Below are 18,314 nucleotides of genomic sequence, written 5' to 3' on the forward strand. Positions count from 1 at the left end.
AGGGAAAACATGCAGTGTTTAGAACATACAATAAAGGCAGTGTTTCTTCAAGACCAAGTCGATAAGATACTCAACATGATATTGAAAAATGGCTCTTGTAGAAATGCAAAATGTTAACTTCTTTTTTACATTCAGATATTTTTCGCAGAGTTAGTAGACCATTCATTCAATTGCCGATATCGTTCCAGCGTTCAAGCACCTGTTCAATGTGTTGATATCGTTCCAGCGTTCAAGCACCTGTTCAATGTGTTGATATCGTTCCAGCGTTCAAGCACCTGTTCAATGTGTTGATATCGTTCCAGCGTTCAAGCACCTGTTCAATGTGTTGATATCGTTCCAGCGTTCAAGCACCTGTTCAATGTGTTGATATCGTTCCAGCGTTCAAGCACCTGTTCAATGTGTTGATATCGTTCCAGCGTTCAAGCACCTGTTCAATGTGTTGATATCGTTCCAGCGTTCAAGCACCTGTTCAATGTGTTGATATCGTTCCAGCGTTCAAGCACCTGTTCAATGTGTTGATATAGTTCCAGCGTTCAAGCACCTGTTCAATGTGTTGATATCGTTCCAGCGTTCAAGCACCTGTTCAATGTGTTGATATCGTTCCAGCGTTCAAGCACCTGTTCAATGCAGATGAGCTGAAGAGCGTTGTCCAGAAGATTGTCCACGCTGTTGGAACTGACGCCACTGAGCATGTGTGCGAGGGCGCTTGTCACGTGGCACTGACGGGACATCTGATTTTAGTCCATTCATGTCCACTTGTCTGTAAATCGTAAGTCCAGCAAATATTTAATATTCTCAATATTCTGTTTCAAGGCAATAAGTTCTTTGAGTGGCATTTTAGAAGTTGGGAAGTACAATATAGAACAAACTTTATGGATAACAACTTCTTTATAATCGTGAGTTTTTCTTCCAACCCTCTTATAAGAAGTTGTTATCCATAAAGTTTGTTCTATAAGGCAATAAGTGTTTTTAATTCTAAGGCGAGAAAAAAAACAAGTTATCTGCGTAAAATAAACAAGTTATTTGCGTAAAATAGTGATATTGGCTGTTTATGGTTTCAATATCTTAATAACATAAATTTGAAAGAATACCATGTCTTGATTATTCTCACAAAAAAATCCATTTGTTGAAAAGGGAAAGGTTTGTGACAATAATATGACCACTAAAATTCAGTGGTGATTCGCCCCAAGGGTACGCCTGCCCTGCCATACCTGTCACCCATCCAAAGACAATAACTACTTTGCAAATAGCATCCCAACACATTGATGAAGTGCAAGAGAATCACGCCTGATTCATTTATTTTTCAGATTCCAGGAGCTTGTCCATTTGTTCCATCTTCGTTGAAACCCGACGAATGCTTGGTTGTTTGTTCCTTTGAACGAAATAAACTTGTAACACGTTGGCATTGCTCAATTGTCATACACCAGATACTTGCACGTGGATGCATGATAACTCATTACAAGCTATAAATATACCTCCTTATCTCTGAAATATAGGGAAGAGGCATACGCTGTAGGTGGCCATTCGTCTAACCTGCTGTTAGGAGTTACCTCCCTTAGATATGTCAGGAACATGTAACCGAGAGTTTGAAAACCAGACGCGATCATTATGTTCTTTGGTTTGTCGGTGCCAACAAGGAAAATCAGACACTCTGAAAAAGGGTCTTAATACATGTGTTAGTAAATTCATCGCATACAGGTTTTATTTCCTGATACATATTTGAATTGATTTGTTAGGAGGTGGATTCTAGTTCCATGGACACAATTTCTACTGAAAGGCCCCGAAACATAAACATGATAACACTTATTACAGCTGTAACATGGATCAACTAGGCACGTGTCTGTTGTGGGTCAGCGGTTGTGATTTACACAGGGTGAATCAAGGGTAAATCTCACCCGAGGCCATGCACGTGAAACACATGCTTATATCACCTGTCAGACATTACATCAATTAAACCTACGGCCAGAATCACGAAAGAATAATGAAAGTTAATTCAACAGGCGATCACCGTGACATTAAAAATGGGTTCCTGTAAGCCATGGAAAAACATGAAGGTACATGTAAACACTTTTATATTGAATAACAAAAAAGATATTTTCAAGAAATGCAGTCCCAAACGTTAGGTTGACAGACTGTTACTTTAAAACTTTAAAACCAGTATGGATGCTGTCAAAATACATTGAAGCTGTTATGGTCGTTCCAATTCTATTGTATGGCTCAGAAATATGGGGACACGAGAACTTAGAAATAATAGAAAGAATTCACTTAAAATTGCTGAAATTAGCTTCCGGTTTGAGAAATAGCACCCCAAGCTATATGCTTTACGGTGAATTTGGAAGAGAGCCTTTGAGTATTAAAATCTATAAGCGATTTATTTCACATTGGCATAAATTAGCCTCTGAAAACACATATTGGAAGCCATCCCAGATTATATATAACTGTGTTAACCACATCTGTGACAATACAAATAAAGTTCCATGGCTACGTTTTGTGAAATATATCCTTGATAACTGCAGTCTATCCTACGTGTTTCTAAATCCGTCTGTATGTTCTACGCCCTGGCTTGTCTCAATGGTCGAAAACACCTATAGAGCCCAGTTTTTCCAAAACTGGAAGTCAAATGTTGATTCTAGTTCCAAGGGGGATTATTATAAATATTTCAAAACTCAACCAATCTTAGAAAAATATCTTCTTCTTCCCAAAAATATATACTACCCAATTTTGAAGTTTAGAACATCTAACCATAAATTACCAATTGAGACAGGCCGATGGTTGGGCATTCCACGTGAAGACAGACAATGTCCACTTTGTGAATCAAACGCTGTTGGAGACGAGTTTCACTACTAGTTTAGATGTGAAGATTTTCTCCAATTCCGACGTCAGTCTCTGAACACTAAATACCTAGAATTTCCAAATTTGTCCATCTTTAAGAAACTCTTGTCTACTACCAGCATAAGCGACCTTCAAGGCCTTTCTAAATTACTGAACCATGTATTTAATGCATTTAAAAATGAAATATTGTAATTAGTCTATCGTGACTGCTGTCTTGTATATTATGTAAATGATAATACCGCCGTTGGCGGATGTCTCGCCTCCCGGACGATTTCAGCTTGTTACCAATGTATATGCCAAATCATGGGCTATTTAAGACAAGAGGAACCTGTAGAATGTCTTTCAGGGTGGGTAAAGGCAGTGCTTTTGTCCATAGTTCCGATATGCGTAGGAGGCATGCACACAATGTCATGATTTTCGTGGGGACGCATTTGTTGTTGTTGCCAAAAACTGAGTTGCTGTGCCGGGAAGTATACAAAACTAAACTCACTCACTCACAATCACACTTGAGAAACGTGGCGAATATACCTGAATATCTATCTTCAGGGGTTCAGGACAACTTGTCCAACATGGAAGTAAATGTTAAAGTTTACTGTGATAACAATATGTGAAACATTGGACTCATTGATCTGTGTAAGATTTGAGGCAAGTAGGCATCCCCATCCTCATCCCCTTCCCCATCCTCATCCCCATCCCCATCCCCATCCCCATCCCCATCCTCACCCCCATCCCCATCCCCAGGCCATTTACACCAACTGTGCTCCCCTCCTTGCGGATCTGTATCTAATTAATTATATAAATCAGAATTTCTGCTCAGGTCGGCAAAATCAAAATAGGGTTATTTGGTTTAACTTAAGCTGTAGGTATATCGGTCATCTAATATCGTTCAATAAACTACAAATAGCGAGTTCCCTCCCACTGATGAACCTCCTGAACTTGAAAAACGTGACCAGCAATGGTGCTCCACAACTGTTTCACAACTGTTGAAGTAAAATCGAGCATTTGGCGGATGTTCGAACAAGGTTGCATCACCCCATTAGAGTTTGCAAACACATTTATACACATAAAGCACATTTCAACATTTGATACATCAGTGACAAAAATGTCCAATGCAATTCCCTATTTTGACTTGTATAATACTTTCACGACTTTTTAATGGTGTGACCCGCGAAGATCGGGGCTAGAATATTGATCTTCAGCAACCCATGCTTGTCGTAAAATGCGACTAACGGGATCGGGTGGTCAGGCTCGCTGACTTGGTTGACACATGTCATCGGTTCCAAATTGCGTAGATCGATGCTCATGCTGTTGATCACTGGATTGTCTGGTCGAGATTCGATTATTTACAGACCGCCGCCATATAGCTGGAATATTGCTGAGTGCGGCGTAAACCTAAACTCACTCACTCACTCCCATTTTAATGGTGAATAGCCTTTGCATATGTTTACTACAGGTGCCCTGGTGGTACAGGATACGCTCTTTGGTTCGCAAACACCTGGCATCATCATTATTTGATAGTGATTCAGTAACACATGGTCATTATCCCATTATCTGCATCACTGGATTGTCGTGTCGTATGTCGCCGCCATACGGCTGTAATGTTGCTGACTGATGAGACACATTATAGTCAGCATTTTACAATCGATTCTGCTATTAGCAGAGATTTCTTTTGTCGTTCGTCGTTTTGTCGTTTTTAATCGTCACTACAAGAGGGGCTGTATGAGTATTGAAGACAAGGTTACTTGGCAAACCTGTTTATTCATTGCTCGGGTTACTGGTAAGTGGAAAATGATTAGGTGTAAGGAAGCGAAATAGGATTTAATAAAGAAATAATGTCATTCAGAACAAGCACGGGTTACTGGTAAGTGGAAAATGATTAGGTGTAATGAAGCGAAATAGGATTTAATAAAGAAATAATGTCATTCAGAACAAGTATATAATCTTAAAACAGAGACGATCTAAGAGATATAAAACGCCTGTCAGGTTAGTATTGTTGTCTTTGTTATAATTAATATGCTACCCATCAAAAGTTTAGACTCACTTTATGTTATGTGTCTATATATATATGGTAACATCTTCATTTCTCCACAAAATTCGGGGAACCAACTGCAAACCTCATGCAGATGAATTGCACTAGTTTCATCATTTACTGAACTCATGACAATAATCTTTTCAACGTTACGAAATTGTTGTACATTACGTTAGTTCAGGTGTAAACAGTACCTTTAAACATGGAATATTTGGTAAAATCAAGTATATTACAATTGACTGAAGTAGGTTTAAAAGTGAGTTTAAACTTTTGATGGGTAGTATCTAGTTTATTATGAGGTGTTTTTAATATAAACAATTTAAACAGTTTTCATAAGATGGTGCTGAAACAGTCGAGCAACACAAGAAGAACAATTTATTATTTGCCATCCTTATTTTATATCAATACTTCATTTATCAATACCAAAGAATGAATACCTATCACAAATATGATTTATGATAACTTGAAATATGTATTGTTAAATCTATTTTAGATTTTCAAAGAATTTATTATATCAGATAATATATACTCTTCAAAAATGAAACTATACATGCTGTTTTGGAGTTTACTTACTGAGTGTATATAACTCATTCAAACATGACATCATTGCTCAATTACAGTAAAATCATCACTTTACACATTTCCAAAACAAGATTATCCAGGAAGTGTTTGGTAAAACCACAAAGGGCAATAAAAGCCACTTTGTCAGAGTAAAATGTCAGTATCTGCTGTGACCACCATGAGCATCGATAACAGCTTGGCAGCGGTGACCCATAGAAAAAAGGAGATGCCGAATGCTGGCTTGAGGAATGATTTGATACTCTTGCTGAAGTGCTGTGTGCAGTTCTTGTAGTGTCTGAGGTGGCGGATTACGCTGGCGCAAGCGCCGATCAAGAGTATCCCATAGATGTTCAATGGGGGACAAATCGGGTGATCGAGAAGGCCAAGGTAACACCTGAACATTGTTTTGCTGGAGGAAGCCCTGTCAAACACGTGGAAAGTGAGAGCGAGCATTGTCATCCTCTAAAGATCAACCGTTGACGTTGATGAAGGAAACGACGTGACGTTGAACTGGTCTTCTGGCAAAAAGTCTGGCTTTCCATAGCCAATTACGCACTGTCTGGTCGGAGATTCGGCGCAGTCCAGGGATTTGGATTGTTGGGCGACGGTGGTAACTCTAGGTCGACCTGACCTGGGTCTGTCATTAACATTCCCAGTATTGTAGTATCGGGTCCATAGGTTTGAGATGGTCTGTCTGGATACGGTGAAGTGCCTTGCCACCTCATGCTGCGATTCCCGTCCTTGTAAATGGCGTTGTGGCGTTGAGGTTCTGTCAGTCTCTTCACTCTCTTGTCGTCTATAGTGGCTTAAAGCAATGCACGCGCACGCGCGCACACACACACACACACACACACGCGCGCGCGCGCGCGCGCAAGCCTCTTTGCTCCTACCCCACCAAATGTCTGTGTGCTTGTGTGTGCCTGACAGAGTATGTGGGTAGGTGAGTGAGAGAGAATGGATGAGAGAGAATTCCGAAGCCTAAGCCCAAGCAGATAACACCCCAAAAGAACTGGGTTAGAATTGATCTTCGGCAACAAGGTGACTAACGGAATGGTCAGGCTCGCTCACTTGGCTGACATATGCGTAGAAGCTCGATGTTCATGCTGTTGATCACTGGATTGCCTGGTCCAGACTCGATTATTTACAGACGGACGCCATATAGCTGTCATATTACTGAGTGCGGCTTTAAACAACAAACAGAAAATGAACTTCGGACTTCTGAATGCCAGTCAAATGTGATAGCTTCTATGTAAAAGAACCATATGCTGCATACCACGACCTCGTTCTTTTCTAAATGGTGTTAGTTTTTGTCATTTTTTTGCAAGCGAAGGATTGCTACTGTACCACGTTTAACACAGATTTGAGATAAAGAAATGGTATAAAAGTTAAGACTCTCAGATTTGTTTGTACAGTCTTCACATCAAGGTAGGTATTGTATTCCCTTCATGATGATGATTATGTATACTTAATGCTTCTTACATACATCCTGGATTACTCGAAAAGGCTATTAAATCTGTCATATACTACTGTGTCAAATCTGTCATATACTACTGTATTATTTGAAGTGGAGTTACATTATATTTCCCCAGAGAGAATAAATCAGCTAAAGCGTTGTTTTGTTTTTAAAGATATTGTATTGACATTAAATGGTGAAATGGATTGTCCTACTGAAAACGTCATTTCCATTTAAACAGACATCAGATAGCAGTGTAAACTTTAAACATAAATACAAAGTGCGGTGCTTTCATGGAGTATGTGCCTACACACAATGCCTTTAGAAAGTGGTCAAATGTAACATATTATACTCACGCCAATAATGGTTGTCACCCCCCTCCCCACTCCAACCCCACACACACCTCACACCTCCACCCCACACCCCCTCTCCAATTAAAAAAATTGAAGGGGGTGACAACCATTATTGGCATGAGTATATATTTGTGATTTCACTTTCTCAGTTAAATACAGATTGTAGATTAAGCTGTAGCCTACTGTACTCTGAAAGGGTAAATCCCAAGTGTACCATATGTTACATGCAACCACTTTCTAAATGGCATTGTGTATTCAATGCTTCGACTTTGGAAGCCGTGCCAAATTCTACTTGCCAGGAGGGTAGAGTGAGTGAAAGCTGTTTTACGCCGCAGCAGCAAGTGATGTCACGGTACGGAACGGTTACTATGGTACAGCCTGGTCAGTACGGACTACGGTCTGAATAGGAAACCGACAATAAATTAAGAACATTAAACGCCACTGCTTGAAATCCTGATAAAAAGTTCTTACCTCAAACAGAAACTGTTTTTTCAGAATTCCTCCAGAATGAAGGCCGCTCTTCTCGTGCTCATCCTCATCCCGCTGACGTGCGGTAACATCCTTGACAGTGAGTGATGCTACGACGTTTCTGGGGACTTTCCTGGGTATTCTTTGATTAAGTTGCCAACATATAAACGCCATGACTCCCTCTCGATAGTACTATTCTGAGTATATGATGAGTATGTGTTTGTTCGACGCCGTATTCAGCAGTGTTACAGCTGTACGGCGCGGTCTGTAAACAATCCAGTCTGGACCAGACAATCCAGTGATTGTCACCATGCGATACGATGATACAGAGCGTGTGCTCCACGCCGTATTCAGCAGTGTTACAGCTGTACGGCGCGGTCTGTAAACAATCCAGTCTGGACAAGACAATCCAGTGATTGTCACCATGCGATACGATGATACAGAGCGTGTGCTCCACGCCGTATTCAGCAGTGTTACAGCTGTACGGCGCGGTCTGTAAACAATCCAGTCTGGACAAGACAATCCAGTGATTGTCACCATGCGATATGATGATACAGAGCGTGTGTTCCACGCCGTATTCAGCAGTGTTATATTTTTGAAAGTTTCAGATCTGTCAATTTGTCTGTATGATTTCCTCAAACATCTGAGTGGCACTGCGAACAAACCTTCGCGACTGTGACCGCTATCTTTGTTGACACTGGCAAGCTCGGATGTAACGGCGGCTTAGCTGATTGGCTACTGTGAGAATGCGGAGCCAGCCAAGGGAGGTAATAAAATCATCGGGCCAAGCCGTGGATGCACCCAGGGTATAGTGGAGATTTATCGTAACGTATACCCTGGAGATTATCGAGGATGGCAGAGGGTATGCATTCAACCCTGTTTACGTGTGTGTGTATTTATGTGTTAGCATCTTTACTCAAAACCTACCAGATGGATTTCAAGGAAACTTACTGGATCCCAGGACAAATCAATTAGATGTTGAAGAAAGTACACTCTTCAAAAAACTGAAACGCAAAAGCAAAATATCATCTAAACAAATGGTGTCTTATTCAATTATTTAAATCAACGAAAGTAAACTGTACAGCATTGAAATTATTTAGAGCAATACATTGGTATCTCGTGCACATTTCACAAGAATGATAGTCATCATAGTCATTACTGCCGTCCACGGGGTGATGTGACGTTACTTGTAATCGTCCAATGGCAATATTTCGGTCAGCACCGTTGGGACGTCCCATTTTCTCATCGAGTATTTGCAAGGGTCTCTGATTAATTTGCGAGATGCATTTTGGGTCTTTTATAGTCATAGATTGTACTCATGTTTTGCAAGTGAAAAGCCATCATGGCGGCTTTTGGTTGTGTTCCATAACAGTCAAGTTCATCATGACAATCATGATCGATAAAATCATTCAAAATCGCTTATGGTTGCATTCGCTCACGCATATTCGTCTAAACCATACCAACAGCAATATTCAGTCCTCAAAACATGCTTAATTTGACATATTCGATCATTATTTTCAAATTGTATTTTGCGTCTCTATTTTTGAAGAGTGTATGTTAAAGTACATGTACAGAGAGGTGCTTTGAAAATAATGGCAAGGTTAATTAAATGGAGAATATGAATAATATATAAGAAAGTTATGGATGTATTTGAATGAATCTTGGTGGTTATGTTAGGTATCACACAAATACTATCTGTGTTGGTGAATGAACATTAAAGTACAAATACACAGTAGTACTTTAAAAATGTAATAGTGAAAGGAGATTGCTGTGCAAGGCGGAGGCATGTTCTCTAACGTGGGCCCTTCTAGTTTCCAAATTAAGAAATAATATGCGTAGAATACATGCATGTGTTTGTATGACAAATAATGTCAAGGTTTGTATTTCAACAACATATTTTGTTCTTGCAGGTTAATGACGGATTGATTGACTATGCAAGTTACTTAACAATGGGAAAGTTAAGATATATATACTAGTGCACCTTATATATTGCACTTGTATACCCCACTTGTAATATGTAGTTATCTATTCGCTGTGGTGTAAATTGTCACTCAAATGTATTAATACATTCAGTTTATATTGACTGCAGATTTGGCTTTATGTCATTTGTCATTTAATTACCCAGACACGAGTGTCAGTGTGTCAATTCTGACTACTGGTAGGCCTGATTTGACACTTGTGCACGACTATATGATAGTCACATTAACCTAACCTGGGTACTATTATTACTACAAAAGTGTGTCATGGTAGTTTATATTATGAAATTGGAGAATACATTAATTGAATAAATGGTTTCCATTGATATAGGTCAATACTGGTGTCCGATGAAGGAAAGACAATATTTGATAAATTTATATGATTATGTCATATTTTAAGTCACCAAATTAAAATTAGAAGCATATTATGTGGTTATCTCTATGTCATACATCATAAGCTGCATTTTGATATGCTACATGACTGTGTTGTAATAGATTTATGAAATCATGTCGTTAAAACAAATGGTGCCGCAAGCAATTTGGGGAATTCATATTCAATGACCCCACAATGACACTTATAGCAAACAGAAAAACTGGAACAATGTTTTTCCTGAATCCATACACAATAGTAATTACAATTAGTATTGGTTAAAAAAAATAACATGTAATTCCCACGGAATTACACAAGCCCCTGCACTAATCACAATAACTATTGCCTTTGAGTGTATATGTAAATGTGTTATGCATAATGATCTTACACGCAATGTAACGTGGAATGGCACGTAGAAAATTTCAAGAAATACATTATTGTGTTTACTTTGAATTTATAGCAGGTTAACCTTTACCAAAGGTGAAAAAGCCTACGATTTATCTTGAAACGAAAGAAAATTTCATTTGCTCGACGCTCTTTTTTCGATCAAGATTACAACATTCAAGGCCTCAGTAAAACTTTCAAATATTTTATGGTAGACATGCGGAGGACTTTTAGAAATTTGATGCACCAGTAACAAAAATGATGTCCGATTCAATTCCCTACTTTGACTTATACCATACGTTCCCGAATTATGTCAGGTGACAAGACTTAGTATATGTTTATGACGAGTGCCACCGATGGGGCAGGATACGCTCACCTTTACACGAACACCTGATATCATCACTATTTCATAGTGATTCATAAACATATTAAAACGCGAGGTTTGGGGAATCAGCTCGCTTGGCAAGAGGTCTGCCCATACCAACCCACACACAACACAACACAACACCTGAGTAAATAAATAGAGAATCTCACCCGAGTGCCTTTTGATATCAAATATATCACCACGAGTTGATAAAGTAACAAATATCCGAGGCTTGCCGAGGATATTTTTACCTTTATCAACGAGTGTTGATATATTTGATATCAGAAGACACGAGGGTGAGATTCTATTTATCATCAAAAATCACTCTTCATTAGTTTTCAATAAAAATGTACATCTCTGAACACAGTACTGCCATTAGATTTGCAGTGCAGCGATGTCATAACATTGTGACGTCAACAAGTTCATGACGTCATAGCATTGTCAGGGCATTGTACAAAATCTACTGTCAAAACGATATCTCCTAGGAGATATCGTCTGATCTCACATAAGCGATATCTCCTGTGGAACACAGTTTTGTATGATAAACTAAGAGTTTATTACACAGCAGTCACTGAACGATTTTACATAATCAGTCGATAATGGCATGGTTTATAATTAATTATTAGAACATGTTCATAATGCAATCAGATATCAAAGTACATAAACATCACATGTAGATTCGTTTCACACGACAGATACTACATTAATAGCGATACATATTCCAATGTACACAACAATAGTTCAGTACTCTACACATCACCCCAGTGGGCGTTCATGCAATCTACATTCTGTAACGGTCCCAAACAGCATAGTGTTCACAAGGTAATACAATAGTTAAAATATCCGACACACTATGTTATAAACATTCTTTAATAGTCACTGTAGTGTCAATCAGTATTAAATAAACAATCCTAAACTGTAATACAGAAGATATGAGACACATACTAAGGGATGCCTCGTTCCACATAAACCTGAAGAAACTGCCAAGGGTAACAAATAGTAAAGAGATGTCCAATAAGATTAAGTTAACACAGAACAGAAATGGTAAAGACTTCTCGAACTAGAAGAAAGTAAGAAGACATATAGGAACAAAAACATAATGTGCGCAATGCGTCGTCGTTTGCATTTGAATGTAATATGTTCATGGAAACAGTAAGATCCTTGAAATTGGGAGTCTTATATTGTGAGCCTAGACTCGGCAAGGCTAGCAGATATTGTGATCTGCTCTAAACAAAGTAAGGTCATGAAGAGAAGGGAACCTAACCAACTTCAATAGCCTAAACTGTCATATAATGAAAGATTCATTCAAGTGAATTTGGCTCGACGATATTTCTACGAATCGCATATTGTGAGACAGGGACCCGAAGATACTTACTTCCGCCGGTATCATAGTTAAGTGTTAACACACAGTGGCAAAACGAAGTACATGTAGCACGATACAAACTGGGTATACAGTCTCCACTAAATAGCTCGGTGAATATGCCTAGCAATGGGTCTCCATAATATAGGGAACTCTTACTATAGCTGTTTCGACAGGGAACGACTATATCATATCTTTCACAATGAGTACTTGTATATTGGATGCTCACATGTTCAAAGAGGATGACATGAAAATGTAAGCAGGAAATCATATTGTATTGAATAGCTTATGGAAAGCTATTATCTATAGTGACGGTTACAGACCTACAAAGTATGGGAAAAATCCATGAAACCGGGAGTCTGGTTTGTATGGGAAGACTCGGATCCCGCAGATAACGTTGATCTGCACTAAATGCGTACATGCGTAGGGCGTAGGATGTGATCAGATCGTACCGTAGAGTAAGAACCTAGCCGATTTCAACAACTTAATCTGATATAAATGTATGTCTGATAACATCACATAGATTGCAATACATACTCAGTATATGAATACATGACAAACGTGAACACGAGGAAACCAAGACCTGAGAAGATACAACATACCTCACATAAACAAGACCGTCCTTGACAAGTTTACGTACACAGTTCACGGTGAGAGTCAGAAGCAAAGTTCACATATATTGTCACACACATCGGAAGAAACTTGCAGATGATTCGTGATGTATGCCTAGGTTGACTTGAACTTGAAAGTTGGTTCACTCACATGAATGTTGGGTTACCGATGATGTCCTGATTGTTGATTATCGGCTGACATCTTGATGATGACCGGGTTGTCTGGACTTCTGCCTCTGGTCATCTTCTTCTGTGATCCATGATGACGACCGCCATGACGCTGCATTTGTCGTCCATCATGTCAACTACCGGTGCTTTACTGCGATATGGACCGTGTAGGAAGTGGGACCCTATATATAGTGACTGGAGGAGTACCTGTAGTGTTGGCACCCGGGGCATTGGTTTGTGGGAACCTCCAGTTGCTCGTCTGTTCCGCCCGGTTCTGTGGTGGAGTCTTGGGTTGTCTGTGGATGGGTCGTCTCGGTCCTGCGTCCGCTGTTGCCATGTGTGTGGGTTGGTGTGTCGCCATGGCCTATTTTGGTCCTGTGCCACTTATTAAGAATCTTCTTGGACATCTCTTTACTATTTGTTACCCTTGGCACTACCTTCAGGTTTATGTGGAACGAGGCATCCCTTAGTATGTGTCTCATATCTTCTGTATTACAGTTTAGGATTGTTTATTTAATACTGATTGACACTACAGTGACTATTAAAGAATGTTTATAACATAGTGTGTCGGATATTTTAACTATTGCATTACGTGCAAACACTCTGCTGTTTAGTGACTGTTGTAGAATGTACATTGTATGAACGCCCACTGGGGTGATGTCTAGATTGTATAGAGTGTGTATCCTAACTAGTACATTGCGTTATGAGCAATATGCTGTCTTGTGCGGTATGAACGCCCACTGGGTTGGTGTGTAGAGTATTGAACAATCACATTACGTGGTATACATTTGAATGAGTATCATGATTCATGTAGTATGTGTAACGAGCAAGTATGCTGTTTATGTACTTTGATAGATGATTATATTGTTAACATTTTCTAATAATTAATTTTAAACCATACCATTATTGACTGATTATGTAAAATCGTTCAGTGACTGCTGTGTAATAAACTCTTAGTTTATTTACTCAGGTGTTGTGTTGTGTGTGGGTTGGTATGGGCAGACCTCTTGCCAAGCGAGCGTTTTAATAAACACATGCTCTGTCATCGTACCGCATGATGACAATCACTGGATTGTCTGGTCTAGACACGATTCGTTTACAAACAACATCCTACAGCTGTAATACAGCTGAAACAAATATATACTCATGATATAGTCACAACTGTACAATCGACTCTGCTTTTAGCAGAGATTTAATTTCTTATGGATGTGGAAAGGGTATTGTCGCTACTATTTTCATGAAAAACGGCATTCTTATGCCAAAAACACGTTTATTTCCTGATTAGTATTTTACATCACTCTTTCTAGACGATGTGGAACTGCTTGACAAGGGACTGGAGTCTGGAACAATAGAGAAAAGTTTAAATATATACAGTCTTAATATCATATAACTTGATGACAATCGACTCTGCTTTTAGCAGAGATTTCTTATGAATGTGGAAATGATTTTGTCGCTTCTGTTTGAGAAAAGCGGTCATATTATGGCCGTGTGACCATGTTGAGTTAAACGACATGACGTTTTATACATAAGCTCCACCACATGAAAATGTCTTTACGTTTTAACGCCACAATCAGAACTTACAGGCTTTTTGAATGGCCACGGAACCTTCACTACGGATTACAAACAAATGTTGAATACTGTAAAGATGTTGGATATAGACTTCGCAATATTTCTGCAATATCGTGGCTGAAATACAAGCAAAATGGTTTCATGCATTGTACCCATGTATGGAAACGAACCCATGTTTTCGGCGTGACGGGCAAACGCTTTAACCACTAGGCTAACCCACTGCCCTAATGATGGGGCTCCACTCACGATCTGCAGATGAGGTCGCAGCCGCTGGAGAGGAGCGCATTGTGCATCAGGATGGCTGATGCACTCCTGTCTCACAAGCGGCCTCGGTGCCGTTAGATCCCACGTTGTCAGCAATCTTCTGGACAACGGCCTTCAGCTCTCCCACGTCAAACAATTTGAGGAACTCTGAATATAAACACATAATTATGTGGATGTGAATTTGTCATTAAAATACACTTACATCTTGCCCAAAAGATAAATTGTAAACATGTATTTGCTCAAAGGGATAAAATGTTATAGATATACAAGGTATTTTAAGACACTCGCGAAAGCGAAATATGTGTCAAATTATGACATCCAATGAGAGCGGATGTTGGTTGATATTATCCAATGAGAGGATGTGTTGTATGATACTCACGGTCGATGAAGTCACAGTATGAGGCATCGAGGAAGCATGTTTGAAGCCAACCAATGAGAGCGGGTGTTGGTTGACATCATCCAATGAGAGGATGTGTTATATGATACTCACGATCGATGAAGTCACGCCATGAGGTAACGAGGAACCATGTTTGAAGCCAACCAATGAGAGCGGGTGTTGGTTGACATCATCCAATGAGAGGATGTGTTATATGATACTCACGATCGATGAAGTCACTCCATGAGGCATCGAGGAAGTATGTTTGAAGCCAACCAATGAGAGCGGGTGTTGGTTGATATTATCCAATGAGAGGATGTGTTATATGATACTCACGATCGATGAAGTCACAGTATGAGGTAACGAGGAAGTATGTTTGAAGCCAGCCAATGAGAGCGGGTGTTGGTTGACATCATCCAATGAGAGGATGTGATATATGATACTCACGATCGATGAAGTCACGCCATGAGGTAACGAGGAAGTATGTTTGAAGCCAACCAATGAGAGCGGGTGTTGGTTGACATCATCCAATGAGAGGATGTGATATATGATACTCACGATCGATGAAGTCACGCCATGAGGTAACGAGGAAGTATGTTTGAAGCCAACCAATGAGAGCGGGTGTTGGTTGACATCATCCAATGAGAGGATGTGTTATATGATACTCACGATCGATGAAGTCACGCCATGAGGTAACGAGAGGAAGCATGTTTGAAGCCAAGCCAATGAGAGCGGGTGTTGGTTGACATCATCCAATGAGAGGATGTGATATATGATACTCACGATCGATGAAGTCACCAGTAAACCAGGGGCATGAGCACGAGGATCAGAAGGGCGAATTTCATGGCTGCTGATCTGAATGTACAGAGTGTCACATCAGTCTGACTCGACTGGTCGATAAATGGGCCTACCTAACTGTATAACTCATAGATTGGTAGATGCTGATTAAAAAGAGGGGGAATATAACATAATACGTATCACGGCTTCTTGTATTGAGATGAAATGTGTTGTCTACGCTTGGACTGACTGACTGACTGACTGAGTTTGGTTTTACGTCGCTTTTAGCAATATTCCAGCAACATCACGGCGGGGGACACCAGAAACGGGCTTTACACATTGTTCCCATGTGGGGATTCGAACCCGGGTCTTAAGCTTGACGAGCCAACGCTTTAACCACTAGACTACCCCACCGCCCGTCTACACTTGGAATAAATATCTACTATCAAGCTGTCATTGTCACTGACTGACCGAGCACCATCTTGTGGAGAACAGTGGCAGTATTTTCAATCAGATGTATGTACAAGTTTACATCGTTTTGACCGGTATTCATGGAATATTCAATTAACCATTCCTGCAGAAAGGCCTGACACTTTGTACCCATTTTTGGAATCGAAACCGAACCTCCGGTGAGACAAGCGGACTGGTTATCCACTATAGTCCGTTTGGCTCAAAAGCGGACCGATGAATTGCAAGCTAACTGAAAACTAATAAACATATGATACTCAATGAAACGTTGATCATAATCAAAACATCAGACAAACTCTGTGATTTGTTTGCAGAATTTATTTTCTAAAATTAAAAAAGTTGTTTAACAAACTATCATTAAACTTTTGACACAGTTCACTATTTGTTACGAGGGAGGAGTGCAGAGAAAGGGACAGCCAGTTGTTAAAGAAGCAAGTGCCGACAATGTTATTGATTCGTTAACCTGTGCTGTGCCGTCTCCATCCTTTCTCGCACACATGACTGTCCCTTTCTTTGCAATTCATCAGTCCGCTTTTGAGCCAAACGGACTATAGGCTACCCACTGCAAAACATGTGAATGGTTGCAACTTACCGTAGTAGTAGACGTCGCTGGAGACAGAGTGGGAGCTAAGGGCGACTTATATAGGTTCCACCTCCAAGATAACCTTGCCCATCCTAATTCAAATATTTAAACAGAACTTGGTGTGTCAGTCAATTTGCATATGCAACATACGTGCATTTTGGGCACGAGGGGTCAGATAATGCAGCAGAAGGTCAGACCACCCAGTCACGATTTAATCACACTGTGCAACGTTGCTAGAACCATGGAATACATTCAACCAACATCTCATTCATCCAATTTTCAGGGGTTTTTTTTAAAGGACATTAATGTTGAGAGACAGGCCATTGTTATTTTTATACCATTATCTGAATTTGTATTACAGGAGCAATCCTGGTTCCAGTCTACGTCAGTGACGTGTAGTTCACTACGCGTAACATTAGTATAGAGAATATCGCATGAGTTCTGCTTAGAAACTGTTGCAGGTACTGTGGGAAATTCGGGAGTGTCGTCAAAATATTATCTAACTGGAGCAACTGTGGTATGTTTTACCATGATTACTCTTCAGTTTAAATGTACCTAGATTACAAAATTGTTCGTTTGACAGACTAATCCAAATGTAAAGGCAAATATTATAGATAACAACTTCTTTTTCATTGTATGTCACAACGTTTCTGGGCTATTCCTTGCCTCTTCGTCAGGTGAATTGTACACGATACAAGATACATCAATGAGTATACATAGACTAATATACTAAATGTACAAGAAGCCAGTATTGCATGTATATACAGTAAAATTGGATAAGAAACAGGAGATGAAAGAGTGAGCTGTACAGAAGATAGGCATTGTTTATACAAGGGAAGATTTTTTTATAAGTGATTAGCAGATGGAGATAGAAGCCAGTAATGAGCTAATTGACTTCCCAGACACTGGGGAGGTACACTCCTTGATCCCTGTTCAGCTGCGGTTGTAATTGTCTTATCGTTAAAGACTCTAGTAGTTTGCACTTGCGACAATCATGGACAGTAGTGGTTAATACGGTTGGTTGTTGCCAGTCAATGTCGTGAGTAGGGTTTTGTTTCGATCTGCTCTGAGAGAGCTGATTTTTGGTCCACTTTTTGTACAGATGTTTTGAGGTCCTTCAGTCGTATGTCAAATGGGCGGGATGTTTCACCTATGTACAAGAAGCCACAATCTCATTGCAGTTTGTATAAGCATCCCCTGGGTCTATTTGGGGTCTTAGTAGAGGAAACTCGTCCATTGGCTCTCAGGGTGGTTTTCAGGGTATTATCAGAGTGGAATGTCACGTCGATGCTGGTAGTTTTCTTTATGAGACGGCTGATGTGGTGACTGATCTGGCCATGGTAGGGTA

General features: G+C 39.8%; 1 protein-coding gene across 1 annotated transcript; it reads right to left on the reverse strand.

Annotated features, from left to right (window-relative positions):
• Positions 1-14,182: 14,182 nt before the first annotated feature.
• Positions 14,183-16,982, reverse strand: LOC124288023. Its single transcript, XM_046724551.1, is given in 6 exon segments — positions 14,183-14,269; positions 14,745-14,812; positions 14,815-14,909; positions 15,475-15,488; positions 15,937-15,993; positions 16,976-16,982. Coding segments are annotated over 5 exon segments (261 nt in total). The 5' UTR covers positions 15,984-15,993; positions 16,976-16,982; the 3' UTR covers positions 14,183-14,232.
• Positions 16,983-18,314: the final 1,332 nt, after the last annotated feature.

Source organism: Haliotis rubra, unplaced genomic scaffold, assembly GCF_003918875.1.
Source record: "Haliotis rubra isolate DU_JTF1 unplaced genomic scaffold, ASM391887v1 Scf41, whole genome shotgun sequence".
NCBI classification, from domain to species: Eukaryota; Metazoa; Mollusca; class Gastropoda; order Lepetellida; family Haliotidae; genus Haliotis; species Haliotis rubra.